Raw genomic sequence first — 21,414 nt, 5'->3', positions numbered from 1 at the left:
GGGATTTTTAAAATGGAAGTCCTAGCTGGTGTTTGTGATCAGATTTCATTTGTCTTGGAGAATCTGTAGTTAGACTGAATATATAATTTTTTCTGTTGCTGAGAGAGAAATTCTCTCTGGTCTTTGCAATATTTAATAGCATATAATGATTTGTTGATGCATAATATTCCACGAAGGTGGAGAGGCTTCTTTGCCAAATGTAAGAATTCAAATGGGTTTTGTGTAAAATCTGAACAGGCAACTTATCAGACGGTGAGGAGAGTGTTTTTGCTCTTCCCATTGTTACCACAGAGGTGGGAGGACTGTACTGTCTTTTCTAGTTCCACTTCTCCACAAGTCACAATATATATTTAAATGTTTACCCAGTTACCAATCCTGTCAATCATAGACTCTACTCTTTATTCCAAAATAAAATACACCAACCAGGTTTCTTTAATAAACAACAAAATTATCAGTTTATTATAAAACTAGACTTAACCAGTAACGAAGCAAAGCATTAACACATGAACTGAAATATGAAAATTTCCTTTTTACCTTAGCTCCTCACACCCACACACACACCCACACCAGTTAATTGGAAAAAAATAGAGATTTTCTTTTTAGAGCTCTGTTACAAGAAAAGACAAAAAAGAATACTTTGGCCAAATACTTGCTAATTTTTGAAGAAAAAAGAGAAGATATAGAAAGATGTCAGTTGTTCCTTTTTTGGTTTGGTTTCCCAAATATGTGTAGATGGCTGTCACTGGGACCTTTCTCTGGAGCAATTCGTTCAGGCAGCAGCGAGGATTTATCCAGCAGGTTTTTTCCAGTGTCTCAGGAGAAATGCGGCAACAAGTCACAAGCAGGCCTTTCAGGATGAATGTCACATCAATTTTTCTATTTCTTATACTCGCTTGTAAGAGCTTCTCAAAGAGATGGAAAAGCTGGCAGGCTTTTCAAAAAAATTAAAAAGGCTGAGCTGGGGTGGCTGCTCTCCTGGCTGGTTTTTAACTCCAACACACTGTCCAAAGTGAAACCATAAACAATATCTCAAGAGTCAAGTCTCCTGACACCTATAAATTTTGACCTGTCACTTCTCTGTAAACATCTTTCCTGCTGGGTATTTATCTGAAGGTGACTTCCAATAAGGGTTGTTTACAAACCAAGTCGCCTCAGTCTCCTTTCAATTACCTCAGTGAAAAAAAATCCATGGAATCTTTTTCAGTTTTCCCAAATAAAACAATGTCCATAATTTAACAAAACATAGAAGTATTTGCATAACAGCACTCACCCAAATGACAGAAATAATCAACAAGACCCAGAAAGAAACAATTCAAATTCTCTTCAAAGGCACTTGCCTATTGTAAAGATTTACTTTGACCTCAATGTTTATTTGCTCTCTATGCTTTATCAGTTTACCTGCTTCAACTATTTAGCTCCTTAACACATCAGTTAAACATCATAGGGCTAGGCATCCAGTTATGGCTATCCACATCTAAGGTTAAAGGAACCTTTCAGTGTGGAACTCAAGAAAATTATTGATCTAGGGGCATGCTAACCCATTGACTCCATGCATGAGCTATATAAGTTTGAGTTCATAATAAGTGTGGGCCTGCTTTCCCCATTAATAAATAGGTGAGAACATCCAAAGTGTAAAACAGCTCATTGGAGGAGAATATCTAAATCTGAATCTGAAAACAAAATTAATAAACATGTTTGACCATACTGCAGAGGAGGTTCAGCAAATATCATAACCTGAAATGACGGAGATAATTCTCAACTTCACTGCTTGGGCGTTAACTAAGCAGAGCAGATTGTTCATCCTTTATAGAACCTGCCTGATTTTTTTTGTTCCATTGATTTTTTAAAATTAATTTGTGGGATGTGGGCATCGTTGGCTAGGACAGCATTTATTGCCCGTCCCTAATTTCCCTTGAACTGAGTGCTTGCTCGGCCATTTCAGAGGGCAGTTAAGAGTCAACCACATTGCTGTGGGTCTGGAGTCACATGTAGGCCAGACCAGGTAAGGGCGGCAGATTTCTTTCCCTAAAGGACATTAATTGAATGGAATAAAAATTGATGGGTTCTATATTGGGCAGGCCACGTGTGTTGATTTGAACATAGTGAGGAGGGAGAGGGATGGAAAGGTACAGGGGATTGTATTTATATCTTAAGAGGAACAAAAGAGAACAGTTCAAAGTAGCACTAAATGGAATAGTACTAAGGAAAATAGACAAGCAAAATAAATAAGAGAAATGTTATAGGGTAATGAGGGATAATCAATTAAAGAATTATTCAGAGGGCTGGTCAGGTATAGAGATTTGGCTTGAAGGGATTTGACTAATCCCAGGATGGATTTTTCAAATGTAAAATAAAAGCAAGAAATGCTGGAAATACTCAGCAGGTCTGGCAGCATCTGTAGAGAGAGAAGCAGAGTTAACATTTCAGGTCAGTGACCCTTCGTCAGAACGTTAACTCTGCTTCTCTCTCTACAGATGCTGCCAGACCTGCTGAGTATTTCCAGCATTTCTTGTTTTTATTTCAGATTTCCAGCATCTGCAGTATTTTGCTTTTATTTTGGAATTTTCAAACATTGTAGGAAAGAAGGAATTTCCATTTATATAGCACATTTCAGGTCCTCAGGACATGCCAATGTGCTTCACAACCAATGAATTACTTTTGAAGTGTACTGATTATTGTGTACGGAATGTAAGGTAAGATCTTTGTTGGTTAGATTTTATTTCTGATAAGTTGTTAGCCATTTTTGTATGGTTTCCACACAAGAAGCATTGAACCACTGTTTTCTTGGAATGGTTTATTGGAATTTTTTGTAAGTGAATAATAATTGTGTTCCAGTGTTGTTACGTTTAGTTTAGTTTAGAGAGACAGCACTGAAACAGGCCCTTCGGCCCACCGAGTCTGTGCCAACCATCAACCACCCATTTATACTAATCCTACACTAATCCCATATTCCACAAATCCCATATTCCTACCTGCAAGTCTTTTGGCTGTGGGAGGAAACCGGAGCACCCGGAGAAAACCCACGCTTCCATTATGTACTCAGTTATGCTTCCATTGTGTACTCAGTGTATTGATTCAAGTTGCCAGAGAGAAAGCAGCACTGACATGGAAATGAACTAAAAAGCTCCTGTATGAATTCATTTGATACAAATACATTTAATTTGTTTGGTGAACTGTTCGATGTTCTCAGTGTTATGAAGCTGATTCACAAACAAGGGAACAGTCCAAATTCTCCTCTGAAATCCCAGCTTCACCCATAATCTTGCTATGCGATACAAAAATGATAGTGTAGTGATTTACTGTTTCAGATAATGGGGTACTTCTGCCAATTTTTGAACATTTGTTCCAATTTGTTTGGCACAGAGAAGATTAACAGTAAACAAAAATTCAATATTGGAGCATATATTCTATTTTGACGATGAACATTTAAATGTCCTGTCATGGTGATTCCAGAAGATGGGCAGAATCAATTTTGTCTGGTACTAGTTAATCTTTTATGGTGTTCCTCACATTGATTTTTATAATCACAGGAACATGATACCAAATAACACGGAATATATTATTTAATATAGTTTTCCTCCCTGTCTTTGTTCACAAACAAAAGAATGTTTCTCATTCTTCCTGTAATGGACTGTCTGCTTGTCTCTCACTCTCTAATTCCTTCTGTCTCCATACCTTTGTCCTCTGTTTCCCTCTTACTTTCTGCAGATTGTTCACATACCTTTTGTTATTTTTGTATGTTTGCATTTGTTTATAACTCTCTCTTGTTCTTGTTTCTTTTATACGTGTCTCCTTGTGTCAGTCTCTCCATATTTTGGTGCAGTAGTGGTGGAGGCTATTTAATTACCTATTTAATTCTCCGTCAAAACTACAAACGGGATTTTTCTTCTCACATTACAGAAATTATTTCTAAATTGCCCATCATGTCTTTTGGCTTAACTTTCATACCCACTGATGAGTGGATATGAACAAGTTTCTGGGTGCATTCACACTCCATAAGTTTAGTGTCAGTGTGATGCAGAGGCCTGGACAACGTATGCCAGCCAAGAGCGACGTCTCAATTCATTCCATCTTCGCTGCCTTCGGAGAATACTTGGCATCAGGTGGCAGGACTATATCTCCAACACAGAAGTCCTTGAAGCGGCCAACATCCCCAGCTTATACACACTACTGAGTCAGCGGCGCTTGAGATGGCTTGGCCATGTGAGCCGCATGGAAGATGGCAGGATCCCCAAAGACACATTGTACAGCGAGCTCGCCACTGGTATCAGACCCACCGGCCGTCCATGTCTCCGTTATAAAGACGTCTGCAAACGCGACATGAAATCGTGTGACATTGATCACAAGTCGTGGGAGTCAGTTGCCAGCATTCGCCAGAGCTGGCGGGCAGCCATAAAGACAGGGCTAAATTGTGGCGAGTCGAAGAGACTTAGTAGTTGGCAGGAAAAAAGACAGAGGCGCAAGGGGAGAGCCAACTGTGCAACAGCCCCAACAAACAAATTTCTCTGCAGCACCTGTGGAAGAGCCTGTCACTCCAGAATTGGCCTTTATAGCCACTCCAGGCGCTGCTTCACAAACCACTGACCACCTCCAGGCGCGTATCCATTGTCTCTCGAGATAAGGAGGCCCAAAAGAAAAAGAAAAAGAAAGAAAAAGATGCAGAGACACTGCACTGACACTAAACCTGGATATAACTTGTTGACCAAGGTCTGAATTGACTCTGAAGTGAAGCAGAATCAGATTACATCCTCCAGGCAGTTTCAATCCACTTCCCTCCAGCGCCTCACAGCTTACTTTCCCATCTAGCTTTGTATCGTCAGCAAACTTGGATACTACTTAGTCCCTCATCTAAGTCATTGATATAGATTGCAAATAGCTGAGGCTCAAGTGCTGCTCCATGCAGCACTCCAGCAGTTACAACCTGCCAACTTGAAAATGACCCATTTATTCCTACTCTATTTTCTGTCTGTTAACCAATCCTTAATCTAAGATAATTATATTACCCCAATCCCAAATTAATGTATTCCCCCCCCCCCCCACCAATCCAAAGCTAATATATTACCCCCAATCCCATGTCCTCAGACCATCTCAAAGTGCATTGCTGCCAATGAATTACTTCTGAAATGCAGTCACTGTGTTATGACCCACTTGGCAATCAACAAACCAAAAGAACTGAATATACCGAACGACCTAAATTTAAAAAAACAAATGGACAAGATTTCACTTTTATAACTTTAACTTTAGCAATCAAACCAAAACAACATTAATTAAACATGAGTTAACAGACAAATCATGATCTATATATTTATTACACATTGAATATCAGATACAACAAAGATAGATCTCATGGATTTACTGGGCAGTCCACTCAGCATACATGGCACTAATTACAGCCACAAAGTTCTTCAAAGCTCTAAACTTCTTCAGGTAGATCTCCAGCTCCTGTCTTCCAAGATGCAGCCACCGATTCTCATCTGACAGTAGTTCCCCTTCAATCCAAATTCCACGTGTACGGTCTACACCCAAAATGACACACGTCTCCAGAACCTTCTCAGCTCTGCTCATGACAGAATTGATGGCATGGATCCACCAGTATTACCTTTATCCGAGCCCTTCAGTGACAACCCTATGCACTGTATGGCCAAGTCTGGTTAAGCAGTTACTTTAAGTAACAGAAACAGCTCCTGGATACAGCCTTCACTTTCCATAGTCTGCAGCACTCCATTCCTGCATCACCTGAGCTCAGATGGGTCTGCATCCTTTTATCTGTTTCCAACCAGTTTCAGTTTCCCCAAAAACCCAAAGTTTTAGTTTCAGTTTTGAAACTAGGATCAGTACACTGAACAGAACATTCAACAAATCATCATTTCGGACAACAGCTCGCACATGCTCCCCCACGGATCCAGCAGACTACAGACTCCATCACAAATGTTTTGTGTCAATTTGTGCACAGTAAAATCCCAAACAGCAAATAGGATAAATGTCCAGTTAATCTGTTTTGTGGTGGTGTTGGTTGAAGGATGAATATTAACCAAGATACTAGGAGAACTCTTTACTCGTCTTCACATAATGCTTTGGAATCTTTAATACCCATCTGAACAGGAGGGAAAAAAACGTTACTTTAACATCTCATCTGAAAGATGATCCTTCTGACAATGCAGTACTCCTTCAATACTGCAACAAAATGTCAGCCTAGATTATGTACTAAACTCTTGAAATAAGGGTTGATTCCATAATCTTTGTACTCAAAAGTAAGTATGCTAACAAATGAGCAAACACAACACCCAAGGGAGCAATCATACTCCATTGCTTTAGCTTTGGAAGCCCCAGATGTCAAAAACACGATCTGAACTCCCCAGAATTTATTTATTTGTAGTTTTAGGACATCTAGGAATGCTGTACAAAAGGTTTTATTGGTTTTTTTTTTACTTTTAAAATTATTTCAAATTTCATCCCAGCAGCAAAAACTGAGTGGGGAATGATTTTCAAAATTTAGATTTTTTTTTTCTTCCGAGCAGTGGTAAAATCAGCTTCATGGGACTTGAACTGAAGAGGATGATATTGATATTGCAGTCTGTGATCGGTGCGCCAGGACTGTCATTAAGCAGTTAGGTCTGGGTCTCCGTTTGATCTTCCATTGACCATGTTTACATACTACCTTTAGTGCTGCTGCAGCCATGTTTGCAAATACACCCTGGGTCCCAAGTAACATAACAAGAATTCATGGGAAATTATTGCTTGAGAATGCCTGCAATTTTCAGACATTTCATCGTTTCAATATATTTTGTTTCCACTTTTCATTTCTGTATGTTACAAGCAATTGTCCAGCCCCAGGAGCAGGCAAACAACTGTTCCAAACTTCTGTCATTGGTCTTCCTCATTTAGCTGTAAGGAGTTACACAAGGTGAATTGGAGATGACTTCTCTTCCCTCCCTATAGACAGGAAAGTGGTATTCATTCAGTGTTTCAATTAAATGATATGGCCAGACGTGGAAATTCTTTTTGGGGAATGGTGGAGACAGGAAGCTGTCAGGTTCAAACCCCTGACTTTAGATTCCATGCATAGCATGTTAGAGTAACAACTAAAAAAACATTTTCAACATGACATGAAATTTGCAGAGTTTTTTTTAATCCAGAGAGGGTAGGAATATTCAACGAAACACAGAAATTATAATTTATGAATGTGTTGATGTTTTTTCTCCATTCTTTCTCAGGTGGTGAGAAGATGACCTTGTCTATTTCTGTCTTACTTGCTCAGTCTGTCTTTCTGCTGCTGATTTCACAAAGGTTACCAGAGACAGCTCTAGCTGTTCCACTAATTGGCAAGTGAGTGATTGTAAACTGTTGCTATAGACTTTGAAAAATTCCACACCAGTTCCTTGTCTAAAATTAGTTATAGGGCTACTGTATTGTGGCATGACTATGCCAAGGGATGGTGAAGAATATCAAGTGAGCATCTTGTTAGATCCTAAATACACACACAATAAAAAGTAAACCATAATAAACACAAGAAGTTTATTTGTGTTGAGTAGGAGAAGCAACCCTTTCTGAAATACTTACACTTGCCCGGCCTGTAAAGGCCAACCTTTTTGCGTGATCCAAATTATATATACAGTATTATACCATGACAAATATATAGAGTGGGGGAAATGATATTCCTCATTGTTTTCAGCACATTAGCACTTCATAAATGGTGCAGGAAATTATTTTCATCGAGCAAAATTGGTTGCAAGAAATTTCCACCAGGGCAATGCTTCTCTGAGTTCGCTTTACCGAAAAGGCAACAGGGCAGCTCTGTCACCTACTCCCTGTGGAGCTGCAGCCACGCTCCTCTGCCTGAATGGCTTTCATTGTGGCTGTGACCACCACACTCAACTTCAGAATGACAAAAGCTTGTTCACTGCTCCAGTAGATAATGGCTCCAGTAAGTGTCTTTCAAACAGTACTAGAGCATTACTCTCAGACACTTGTCTCAATGGCAGAGATGATGTGCTATCCACATCATATTTAAGAGTAAGGGACAACTTTGAGACTTGATTATGGCATTTCCACACCAAGAAAATACTCTACTGTTTCCATCAGCAAATCAGCCTCCATTTTGTACAATTTGGATAGTGATAAAGGAGCAGAATTTTGATTTTGACAAGAGAGCATTGAGTAATCTTGCCTGTTTTGTTTTCCAGATACTTGATGTTCATTATGATTCTGGTCACCATTGTGGTAGTGAACTGTGTCATTGTGTTAAACTTCCATTTCCGAACTCCCAGCACTCACGTTCTCTCATCCTGGACTAAATGGGTACAGTAACAACAGTAAAGCCTTTGTGCAGAGTTGGTCTTCTCCATTTGAATAACAAGGCAACATCACATTCCTCAAAGAGGAAAAAGCTGAATGAATTAATGTGTTCTCTAGAATGATTAGTATTCTTCTACCCTTACCTACTTACCCCTATCTCCTTGCATCAGTTTGGAAAAGTGAATAAAATGGAACGCTAAAAACACTGACATGAAAAGACTATTAAAATGATGTCCAAGCAAAACTATTTTGTAAAGCAGAAATATGGGGGTTAGAGTTCCTTGATCCCACATGACAGTGGTGGAGCGGAAATCAAGATCCACCAATGATCTCTGCTCCTAAGCCTTCTGATGTATTCAGGGTGAGGATGGGGTCAAGTAGCTTAAATAATTCTGGTTAGCACCAGTGCCAGTATAGGCATATCTTAGTTATCCAGTGGAGGGAAAGAAGCAGAAAATGCAGTGCTAAGAAGGCACATTAAGTTCAAAGCCAGCAGGACCAGCTACTAATTACCATGCAGAAGTGGGCCATTCGGCCCATCGAGTCCATGCCAGCTCTCTGTAGAGGAATCCAATCAGTCCCATTCCCCTATCCTATCCCCGTATCCCTGCAAGCTTATTTCCCTCAAGTGCCCATCCAATATCTTTTTGGAATAATTCATCTCCACTTCCACCATGCTCGTAGGTAGTTCTTCTTTTTTTTTGTAGTCCCTTGGAAGTGAGAATGACTTTCTTCCACTCCAGAGTTGTGGGTCCTTAGGTGACTGAATAGTCCATTTCTGGATCCGCACACTCTGTCACAGGTGGGGCAGGTGGTGTTTGGTGAGTTGAGTGAATGGGATGCTCGAATTTCTGAATGCTCCTTCTGCTGTTTGCACTTAGTCACTGCCTGGGCATGTCGACGTTGTTCGAACTGGCTGGCACCTTCGCGGTTGCTTCTTCTCCATTTTGGGTGGTCTTGGGCAAGAGATTCCCATGTCTCAGTGGAGATGTCACATTTTTTCAGGGAGGCTTTAAGGACATCCTTGTAGCAGTTCCTCTGCCCTCCTGGTAGCCTCTTGCCGTGATGGAGCTTGCAGTGGAAACTTTGTTTTGGGACTCTTGTGTCAGGCATGCGGACGATGTAGCCCGCCCAATGTAACTGACTAGCCATGACTAGTGTCTCGATACTGGGGATGTTCGCCTGAGAGAGGACACTAATATTGGAGTGCCTGTCCTGCCACTGAATTTGCAGGATCTTGTGGAGGCACTGCTGGTGATATACCTTCAGGGCTTTGAGATGTCTGCTGTACAGTGTCCATGTTTCCGACGCATACAGGAGGGCAGGTAACACTGCGGCCCTGTAGACCATGAGCTTGGTGCCAGGTTTGAGGTCTTTCTCTTCAAACACTCTTTTCCTCAGATGACTGAAGTCTGCGCTGACACACTGGAAGCGATGCTGAGTTTCATCGTCAATGAGAGAAGGCTCCCAAGGTATGAGAAGTGATCCACATTGTCCAGTGGTTCGCCGTGGATCTTGATAGTCAAGTGGCAGTGTTGCACTACAGGAGCAGGCTGGTAGAGGACCTTTGTCTTCTGGATGTTTAGCTTAAGGCCCATTCTTTCATACACCTCTGTGAATGCATCGATGAGGCTTTGAAGCTAGGCCTCTGAGTGTGCGCATACACAAGCGTCGTCAGCGTACTGCAGGTCAATGACAGAGGTTGGGGTGAGCTTGGTTCTGGACTGGAGGCGACGTAGGCTAAATAGTTTCCTGCTTGTCCTATAGAGTAGATCTACTCCAGCAGGGAGCTTCATTGAGATGAGCTGGAGTGCTGCAGCGAGGAAGATGGAAAAGAGCGTTGGTGCGATGACACAGCCTTGCTTGACCCCAGTTTGCACTCAGATTGGGTCAGTGGCAGATCCGTTGACAAGGATTCCAGGTCATTACCACACGTTGTGTAAAAAAGTTCTTCCTCACATCCCGCCTGCATCTCTTGCCCAAAACCTTACATTTGTGTCCCATAGTCCTTGTACCATCAACTAATGGGAACAGCTTTTCTTTGTCTACCTTAGCTAAGCTTGTCATAATTTTGCACACATCTATCAAATCTCCCCTCAATCTCCTTTGCTCCAAGGAGAAATCTCCAACCTAACCTTATAGTAAAATCCCTCATGTCTGGAACCATTCTGGTAAATCTCCTCTACACCCTTTCAAGGACACTCACATTCTTCCTAAAGTGACCAGAACTGGATGCAATCTTCTAGTTGTGGCCTAACCAGAACTTTATAAAGATTCAAATTAACTTCCCTGCTTTTGTACTCAATACCTCTATTTATGAAGCCCATGATCCCATATGCTTTGGTAACTACCCTCTCAATATGTCCTTCCACCTTTAAAGATTGATGCACATGAACCCCCAGGTCATTCTGTCTCTGTACACAATTTAGAACTGTTATTAAATCTATATTGCCTCTCCCGATCCCTTCTGCCGAAATGCATCACCTCACACTTCTCTGAATTAAATGCCATCTGCCACTTGTCTGCCCATTCTGCTAGCCTATCTATGTCCTGTTGCAATCAATTAGTATCATGCTCACTGTCTGCCACATCACCAAGTTTGGTATCATTGGCAAATTTTGCAATTTTACTCTGTATTCCAATATCCAGGTGATTTATACATATCAAAAGAGCAGTGGTCCTAGCACATACCTTGGGGAACACCACTGTTCACCATCCTCCAGTCTGATACAACTGTCTACCATAGTCCAGTATTTCATTTCTATTATTCCATTGGTTTTCCACCTTCCTCTCCTCAAAACAGTAACTCGCTCCTTGGTTGTAGCTCCATGGGTGTCAGTTGGCCTTTGTTACAGCAACCAAGTGGCTATTTTTCAGCTTCAGCAGTAAGAGAGGGCAGGCTACCCACGGGGGGGCATCCAATTCTGTCTTGATCCATCAGCCACATATGCACACTTTCCAGTGGGGTTTCTGGCTAATAATTGGGGTGGGGTTTTGGGAGTCAAATCTTCCCCTCTCTAACAGAGTGGGACTGAGAAAACTGATCTGTACCAGTTCAGATCAATCAACTCAGCATAAACTGGGAATCAAACTTGGAGAATCTTAGTCTATCCGAATCACCTATACCTGCAGAGACTCAATGGGCCATCAGGGAAAGCTTGGGTTTAAAGTTTCAATTTGAAATTTTTGTTTGTCACTTTTCGTCTTTTGATTTTTTGCTTCATTTCCCAACAAAGAGACTTCCGCCTTCCTGATTCAAGGCTTCTGATGGTGTTTCTATTGAACCAGTCAATGGAAAGTATGCTAGACTGGCAAGGAAGGTGATGCTCAATAAGTTTTCTCTCCTACCCTTTCCATATGGGAATGCCTAACTTCCACTTCTGTTCCATGGCAGCGCAGCCTGTGGAGTTTGCAATGTGGAAAATTGTCATGTGAAACCTGCACCCTTCAACTGCAAAGTAAAGTACATTAAAGCATCAATGTGCTGTGTTAGCCACTACTTGGCAAATATTAAAAGCAATCTCATATTAGTCAGATCTTGGTAAATGCAATATGCAGGAGAAACACATTTGCATTTTAACTTGAATGTGGTAATAATGTTTATCATTTCATTGACCTGGAAAATTTCAATGAAAGTGATTTCACTTTTAAAGGCATTTATCCACACATCTATTTTGATTTTCTAGCTTTTTTTGGAAAAACTTCCACGGATCCTGCACATGTCCCATCCTGATGACAATGACCCATCACCGTGGGAGAACAGTGTGTTGCGGCGACGCAGCAGCTCCATTGGATACATTATCAAAGCACAAGAATATTTCACCATCAAATCCAGAAGTGAACTTATGTTTGAGAAACAATCTGAACGGCATGGATTGAGGACAAGAGCCACTCCAGCTATCAGTGAGCACCCCCTGATATGAAATTGTACTAATAGATTAATCAGATAGATTGCAGCCAGTTCCAGTGATTAAAGGAATGTTCAAAGGTTTATTGATAGCTTAACTGTCAAGAGGCTGAAGAGCTAAGCGTTAGAGACCAAAAAAGGTCCTTGGTTGAATTCCTGCTTTGTACCAAGAGACCAAATTTTGCATCGAGCTAATCGCGTGCAATTAAAAGGAATTGGCACTGTAATTTTTGATGCCCAATTTCAAAATATGGATCTTTATGCTGAATTAAATGATTTATAGGGTTGGGTTTTAAGAAGCCCTCGACGCGTGATCCGTGGCGGGGGGGTGGGGGGGGGTGGGCGCCTGAAGATGGCTTCGGATGAGGCCTGCCATGGACCTTGATGCTGGCAGGGTCTGGCCTGATCCGCTCAGCGGCGGCAAGGATCTGTGGCAGCCCCCCTGCCGCTAGGCGATGGAACCACAATTTGAATATTTAAATCAATACAATTAATTAATTTAAATATACTCACCTGCGATCTTGAGGGCCCACCGCGATCTTCAACCTGGCAGCCGGCGCTCCCATGCCTTCAGGCCCCCGTCCGGGGAAACAAGGTGTCACACTTGTGGGGAAGGGGAAGGAGGTAGGTTTATCAGTGTGGCAGCATGTGGGGGGGGGGGGGGGGGGGGGTGGTGGGGGGGTGTCAAATAAACGTCATGGGTATAGGGGATGGTGGGAAGGGTTGTACTTTAAATTTCATGCAGTTTGTTGGGGGAAGATCAGATGTTAAAGGTCAGTGTTTTGGGGGGGGAAGGGCAAGTAGTTAATGCAATTGTTATTGGGGGGCATCAGAAAGGGATGTCGAAACTCTATTTATGTAATTCTGGGGGGGATATCTCTTTAAAAATGTAAATATCCTGGCAGGGCTGATTGCCCTTTAAAAATGGCATCAGCGCCTACGCACAGGCAGCTGACACCATTGCCGGGATGGACAGCCCATCCCCTCCACATGATTGGGGGGGCGGGCGGGGTGGGCTACCCTGGCTGTTTAAATGAGCCACTGCGCTTAAGATCGTGGCAGCTGTTTGGCGTGTGACCCGCAGAGGCGGACCGCCATTCTTTGAGTTCACCGTCGAGCTCATAGAATCCAGTCTATCATCTTAAATAAATAAAATTGCCAGTTATTTTGCATGCCATACTTGCAGAATTATAGAAGGGGTTATGCTGTGCTGCTGAGAATTGATATATAACTTTCTACATTTTAAGATCCATTTTTTTCAAATTGAAACTTGAAATAGTAAGTTCTATTAAAAAAAAAGTTAAAGATGAACTTTACTGATGCCAACACCAGAGTTCTCCCAAATCTGATTTCTCTTTCTTGAACCTAAATATCAGGACAAGCTGGAGAGGCTGAATACAATTTTCTTACGTGTATTTTTGTATGAAATAACCTAATTAAAAGAAACACATTTTATTTAGAAATCCCTTCCACCAGAAAAAAAACAATAAATGCAATTTTTTTAAAACCAGGTCTTGGAAGCAGTGGCTATGATAATGAGAAAATTTCAGACCAGCTGTATGCAGAGGTTAAGTCGGGTATCGATGGGGCAAATTACATTGTGAAACACATAAAAGAAAAGAATGATTATGATGAGGTAGGTCTGATGAACAAGCAAATACTGCATTAATCAAATTTTTCTTCATTAGTTCTGTCTGGCACTTTAAACAACTGATATTTTAATAGCATCCTCACATAAGGGAAGGGATTTCAAAAGCCTTTACTAGGCAATGGAAAACAATGGGCAAAAAGCAGGAGGAAAAAGGAAAACATAAAAATGTTTCAGAGGGAGTAAAAGTCTGATTTGAAGAGAAGTGTTTTGGGATGCTTTTGAAAGCGAGAAGGAATTGTTCCCTTAATGTACAGCACTCTTAATCATCACAATGCAAAAGCAAAATATTGCAGATACTGGAAAGCCGAACTAAAAACAGAAAATGCTGGAAAATGCAGCATCTGTGGAGAGAGTAACAGAGTTAACATTTCAGGTTGATGATCTTTTGTTAGACACTTCCTTGATCATCATTTGTTTTGGGACCAATGATGTAGTATTCATTGTTGAAGCAATGTCCGAAACAATATTTGTTGCCCAATATATGAAATACAGGCCACAAGATAAAATCTCATTGCAATGTATCTTTTTTCACAATAATCTATGAAGAAATAATCCCACACCAGAATAGGATAAGTGTACAAATGTTTCAGGGATGGTGTGGATCATTTTTGAAGGCCAGCAAGATGCCTTTCCTCATTAGAATTCATCCAAAACTTTGCTGCCCACATCCTAATTCACACTGAGTCCCATTTACCTATCACCCCTGTGCTCGATGGTGTACATTGGTTCCCAAATGCCTTGAATTTAAAATTCTCATCCTTGTTTTCAAATCCCTCCATGGCTTCGCCATCCTCTCTCTACAACCTCCTCCAAACCTACATCCCACCAAGAACTCTGCATTCCTCCAATTCTGATCCCTTATGTTGTCTTATGAGGAAAGGTTGGACCGGCTAGGCTTGTATCCACTAGAGTTTGGAAGAGTAAGAGGCGACGTGATCGAAACATGTATGATTTTGAGGGATTTTGACAGGGTAGATGTGGAAAGGATGTTTCCTTTTATGGGAGAAACTAGAACTCGGGTCACTGTTTAAAAATAAGGCGTTGCCCATTTAAGACAGAGATGAGGAGAAATATTTTCTCTCAGAGGGTCATGAGTCTTTGGAACTCTCTTCCTCGAAAGGCGGTGAAAGCCGAGTCTTTGAATATTTTTAAGGCAGAGGTAAATAGATTCTTGATAAGCAACATCACAGAAGCAGATTATCTGATCATTATCACATTGCTGTTTGTGGGAGCTTACTGTAAGCAAATTGGCTGCCGTATTTCATACATTACAACAGTGACTACACTTCAACATTAAAACATTGACTACACTTCAAAAGTTCTTCATTGGCTCTAAATTACTTTGAGATGTACGGTGGTCGTGAAAAGTGCTATATAAATGCAGGCCTTTCTTCCTTTCTTTTGGCCTGGTGTCAATGACACTCCTGTGAAGCACCTTGGAATGTTTTCCATGTTAAAAACATATATAAATGCAAGTTGCTGTTGAATGACTAAGTAATCAATTCAGAATCCATATATGCAAATACTGAATCAAATTGTACTTTGGAAAATTCTTGACATATTCATAAAATAATTTCTATGTTGTGTTGTGTGGAAGTTTGCTTCCATTATATTTCACATAATACAATGTAACTTACATTAACTCATCAGATAAAATATTATAATAACTCATCAGATAAAATATTATTCTTCACTTGTTTATTTTAACTTTTATCTAAACTATGCTTTAAGAACGATGTGACCACTTGATTCACCAGCAGAGAGTGGAAAAGTCAGTACAAAGAGAATTTTGCATAAAAATATATCTTCTGACTTAATCACGTTTTCTTTTCATTTCAGGAAGTTGACAACTGGAATCGAGTGGCCCACACAATGGACAGGCTGTGTATGTTCATCATAACTCCAATAATGATCTGTGCAACATTTGTCATATTCATGATGGGAAATCTCAATCACCCTCCACCATTACCATTTGAAGGCGATCTCTTTGAATATTCAGCAGATCGCCCACGATGTATGTAGCTTTCAAGCAACTGCAAAGTACAGTAGAGACTACTACACCCGCCCTCACTGCCCTCTACCCCACTTCCACTCCCAAGATACACACACATATTAAATGTATCTATGTCTACAAAGCTGGAAAGTGTATAAATATATCACTGGAGACATATATAAATAAAAAATATAGTTATAAGTATGGACACTTAAGGAAGTATAAAAAATACAATAATGCATGCATGCGCATACTCATACATACAAACATATATTGTAATGAATGAGAATCATAGAAAATACTGGGACACTCACATCTTGAACTCAGCTGTTTATTTTCAGACCAGCCTATAATATTGATGTTGTTGAATCTTATGCTGTACTTATAGTGTACAACGTGATCGACAGCTGGCAGCACCAGAATTATGCCTTGGGCTGCAAATCACTTCCAATAAGCAGGAGATGAGTTTTGCAAAGCTTCATGTCTCATTCAGTAAGAACATAGTTGTGAGCATTACTTTCTCAGAACATTTAAAACAAAAAAGTCTGCTTATGTTTATTAAATGCCGAAGAGTTCACAGCACCACCTGAGTATTTTTAAAACCAGGTGTGACACTATTCTGCAATTATAATCCACATAGTGGTAAACACAAGATATGTCACTGAATCTGTGCAGTGTTCTGCAGTCAGATTAGGAGCTGACTGTGGAATGATGCTGCTGCAGGTGCGTGCTGTGATGCAAAAATCACTTCACAATGAGCAAATGAGCGCATTTAAACTTTTACCCCATTCCTGCAGAGTAATCTAGCAAAGTGTGGATGCAATTTTTCAAAATATAGGCAAAATTATCTTTGTTTATATACACTTACAGGCTAATGTGCACACATCTGCACTTGGACACATACATAGCCATAACTACATAAAGATCAACACAGTGGTTGCACGCATGAATATGTGTACAGCACATATATACATTCATGAACATGAGCAAATTCACACATGTACAAGATGTGAAAAATGCTTTTATTATTGCAGCCAAAGGAACAGATACTGAATTCTAAAAACTACAAGACCTGAAAGAGAACCAAGTAACTGATTCTGCCAAAAAAGAATGTGTGCTGGATTTCAAAACTTATATATCACCATTCATTTTGAAAATTCTTTATAAAATTATGCACCAAATAATTTCTATTTTGCGCTGTATCAAATTTTACTTCCATTATATTTCACACAATACTATGTAACTGGCAGTAGCTCACCGGTAAAGCGTTATTCCTTGCTTAATTATTTTAACTTTTATTTAAAATGTATTTTAAGATCTCTGTTACAACTTGATTCATCAGTACAGACTGGCACATTCAGTACAAAGTGAATTTTGGACAAAATTCTTTAAAAAGTAGTACATCTTCTGTTGATCCCAGAATCATCTGGGAGGTACCCTTGCTGCCTGCTCAGAAGAGTAAGTTAAAATTGAAGATGCAGGATCCAGACAAGACATTAGGGGGTAAGTCACTCGATTAATTTTAACTGCCCACCTGCCCAGTTTCCACTGGTGAAGTAGGATTAAAATTGCCCCTACTGAACCCAAAGCAGTACATTTTTCTAGGCGTCCCTTTCAGCATTCAGCTCCATCTTAGCTACCAACAGCATTTTGTGTGGTTAGGTCTATGATAGACATATACCTGCTCATCCACTATTAAATAAATATACATACTATTAATAGCTTAATTACATTTGAAATTAAAGAATATTAAACCACAAATGAAGTTACTGGATAGCTACTGATGTGAGACCTTTGTTATTAAATTTACAAGGTCATTTTCCCTTTCTCTACTGTTCAGAATGAAATATACAATAGACTGTGATGCGGTTCCATTGCGCTGTGTCATGGAACGGCACCAATGTGCATTACAATATATGACGTAGAACCCAATTTTAACTATCATTTTTGAGGGAAAATAAGCACTTCCCCAAAGAGAAAGAATAAATCAGGGTAATTCACCCATATACATCCTAGCAGCTGGTTGCTACAGGTATGAAGCCAGGTTACTTGCGAACTTTACTGGATGCCGAAAAGGGATTTTAAAAAATCAATTTTTAAATAGAAGAAACAAATGTTTTGTTAAATATAAGTCACATTTTGAGAAACCTTGGCTGTATTTTACTGGCCCCTCGGCGCCGCGAGTTGCGGTGCAGGGGCCGGTAAAATGCTGCAGGGAGAGGCCCGCATCGATCCCCAACGTTGAGAAAGGCCCACTGCATATTACCGGCGGTGGGGGGACCTTGGTGCGGCCCCACTGCCACCTGGCAGTGGGCCCTTCATCTCCATATGCAGAGTGCCACGAAATAGATGCAAAATAACTCACCTGCCATCCCATGCCAATTTTACGGCCTTCGCGTGCCTTTGGAAGTCCGCACAGAGTTCTGAGGTGAGAACCTGGTTGGGAGGGGGGAGTAATATTAATTTCATGACGGGAGGGGTGGAGGAGCGGGGAAAACAAATTTAATTGGTTGTGTGAATGGCGGGAAAGGGTTAGAGGCCAGATGTTAGAAGGTTGGGGGGTGGGAAGTTTGGGTATTTGTGAAGTCAATTAATAGTCATTTCAAGCAATTAAATGACCATTGGTGGGGGGGGGGGGGTGGCGGTTGGGGAAGGGCCTCCATTACTTATTTTTATGTTTAATGAAAATCAATTATGTTTTGCCTTTAAGAATTAGAATTAATTGTAAGGGCTTAAAGCCTTTAAAGCTGGCGCTGGTGCCTGTGCGGTGGTGCCAGACGCCATTACCGGGGACGTGGAGGCTGCCGTTACACGTCATCGGGGGTGGGCGCTCCTGCCCCACTATTTAAATGAGCCCCCGCGCGAAATATCACGGGTGCTCCTCGGCGGCCGCTGAATGCGGGCACCACGCCAAGTTCAAAGAGCGCCGCTGCAAAACGCAGCGCCCAGATAAAATTCAGTCCCTAGTGCTTTGAAAAATGTAAGCAGTTTTTTCAGTAAATTGAGTCGTTCTTCTTCAAACAAAAGCATGGCTTTGAGATAGTAAACCTCTTAATGCTTCTACTTTGTTATTCTGTTTTTTAACTTCAGTTGTTTGGGTGGAAGGAATACAAACTGTTGTTATAAGTTAAGTTTCTTCATTGCATTTTCTTCAGCTTATCCTGCACTCAGCAAGATCGACATTTCCTCAAATCATAATAATTCTTTTGTCAGGGATACACTTAAATATCTCAGTTTGGAATTCTATAGGTGTGTTTCATTGTAGCTATTTTAAGTTATACTGGTACATTTCATTGGAAATCAATTTACTTATGCATTTTTTAATGTTCAACTAAAGATTAGAGTCAGTTAAATAAATGAATTGTTTCCTGCCCTGTTGTTTGTTTGTTGCTGATTGTTTATTAAATTAATAAAGAATTAAAGGATTGGTCCTGGCCTGAATTAATAGATTTTTCATTTTGATTCCAGGAGCAGCCAGATCTATTTTGGTTCCGCTCACATTACTTGGGTACTCCTTTCTCAGTATGTTTTTGATGCGGACCAATTAAGGAACATTTTATTTTTTGCAGACCAGATTTTTTTAAAAATCAATTTTCATATCTCATGTTAATATTGCCATAATTGGATGATTTGTAAGCCTGTGGCAATTATGGGATAGTTTTAACCTGACAAGGTGCATGGATTTGAGAGTGGACAGCAGGGTAAAACAGCTGAAACTGCCATTGTGCTGGGGTGCTGAGAGTTTAGAGAAGCCAAAAAAACGATTAGGAAGGGAAAGAGGAATTATGACTTTTTTTTATTCGTTCATGGGATGTGGGCATCGCTGGCTAGGCCAGCATTTATTGCCCATCCCTAATTGCCTTGAGAAGGTGGTGGTGAGCTGCCTTCTTGAACTGCTGCAGTCCTTGTGGTGTAGGTACATCTACAGTGCTGTTAGGAAGGGAGTTCCAGGATTTTGACCCGGCGACAGTGAAGGAACAGCGATATAGTTTCAAGTCAGGATGATGTGTGACTTGGAGGGGAACATGCAGGTGGTGGTGTTCCCATGCATCTGCTGCCCTTGTCCTTCTAGGTGGTAGAGGTCGCGGGTTTGGATGGTGCTGTAAAAGGAGCCTTGGTGAGTTGCTGCAGTGCATCTTGTAGATGGTATACACTGCTGCCACTGTATGTTGATGGTGAAGGGAGGAATTGTTGAAGATGGCGGATGGGTGCCAACCAAGCAGACTGCTTTGCCCTCGATGGTGTCGAGCTTCTTGGGTGTTGTTGGAGCTGCACCCATCCGAGCAAGTGGAGTGTATTCCATCACACTCCTGGCTTGTGCCTTGTAGATGGTGGACAGGCTTTGAGGAGACAGGAGGTGCGTTACTCACCACAAGAATTCCCAGCCTCTGACCTGCTGTTGTAGCCACAATATTTATGTGGCTGGTCCAGTTCAGTTTCCGGTCAATGGTAGCCCCCAGATGTTGATAGTGGGGGATTCAGCGATGGTAATGCCATTGAACATCAAGGGGAGATGGTTAGATTCTCTCTTGTCATTGCCTGGCACCTGTAAGGCGTGGATGTTACTTGCCACTTATCAACACAAGCCTGGATATTGTCCAGGTTTTGCTGCATTAAATGATAAAAGACCATAACACAAAAAAGTAAAATTTTCTACAGACACATAAATAAAAAAAGGAAAGTCAGGATGGAAATAGGGCCATTAAGGGGGGGGGGGGCAGGATACAATCACAGGCAGCGATAGCAAAATGGCAGAGGTATAAACAGTTACTTTGCTTCAGTATTTATCAGAGAATCAAATCAGGTGAACATGACATTGGAAGATGAGATTAGAAATAACAGCTTGTAAAGATGAGAAATATTGTAAACTAATCAAACTGAAAGAGGGTAAATCCCCTGGTCCAGATGGATTGCATCCACACATTTTAAAAGAATCTAGAGAAGAAATAGCAGAGGCACTATTACAGATATTTGATAATTCATTAGAAAAAGGTATAGTGCCAGTGGTCTGGTAGTTAGCTAACATCATACCTATATTTAAGAAGGGGGATAGAACATGTCCAAAGAACTATAGACCAGTTAGCTTAACATTGGTGGTAAGAAAAGTAACAGAATCCCTACTAAAGAAGAAAATGGAAGAACCGTTAGATACCAAAAATATAACAATGAATAGTCAGCATACATTTCAAAAGGGAAAATATGCTTGACCAAACTCATTGAATTCTTTGAAGTGGTAACAGATGAAATAGATGAGGGTAATGCAATAGATATAGTTTATCTAGATTTCCAAAAGTCCTTTGATAAGGTGCCGCATAATAAACTAAGGTCAGAGCTTGCGGAGTCAGTGGACAAGTAGCAGATTGGATAGCCAACTGGCTGCAAGACAGAAAGCAGATAGCAGGGGTAATGGGTAGCTATTTGGAGTGGAGGAAAGTGGGAAGTGAGGTCCCACAATGATAAGTGCTGAGGCCACTGTTGTTCACAAGTTATATTATTGATTTAGACTTTGGAATCAAAAACACAATTTCTAAATTTTCAGATGTCACCAAATTGGGGGGATAGTCAATA

General features: G+C 40.8%; 1 protein-coding gene across 1 annotated transcript in view; it reads left to right on the top strand.

Moving 5' to 3' along the window:
* The window catches only part of chrnd (cholinergic receptor, nicotinic, delta (muscle)), a 46,373-nt gene extending 27,396 nt beyond the window's left edge, over positions 1-18,977 (top strand). Inside the window, exons 8-17 of the mRNA XM_068041666.1 lie at positions 7,215-7,326; positions 8,184-8,298; positions 11,982-12,198; positions 13,714-13,838; positions 15,693-15,871; positions 16,235-16,338; positions 16,487-16,569; positions 16,717-16,846; positions 17,194-17,349; positions 18,937-18,977. Coding sequence (XP_067897767.1) covers positions 7,215-7,326; positions 8,184-8,298; positions 11,982-12,198; positions 13,714-13,838; positions 15,693-15,871; positions 16,235-16,338; positions 16,487-16,569; positions 16,717-16,846; positions 17,194-17,349; positions 18,937-18,977 — 1,262 coding nt within the window. The remainder of the gene's footprint in view (positions 1-7,214; positions 7,327-8,183; positions 8,299-11,981; positions 12,199-13,713; positions 13,839-15,692; positions 15,872-16,234; positions 16,339-16,486; positions 16,570-16,716; positions 16,847-17,193; positions 17,350-18,936) is intronic.
* Positions 18,978-21,414: the final 2,437 nt, after the last annotated feature.

This window comes from Heterodontus francisci, chromosome 11 (assembly GCF_036365525.1).
Source record: "Heterodontus francisci isolate sHetFra1 chromosome 11, sHetFra1.hap1, whole genome shotgun sequence".
Lineage (NCBI taxonomy): Eukaryota > Metazoa > Chordata > Chondrichthyes > Heterodontiformes > Heterodontidae > Heterodontus > Heterodontus francisci.
Note: the sequence above shows the minus strand (reverse complement) of the source record. Positions and strands in the feature narration are given on the sequence as shown.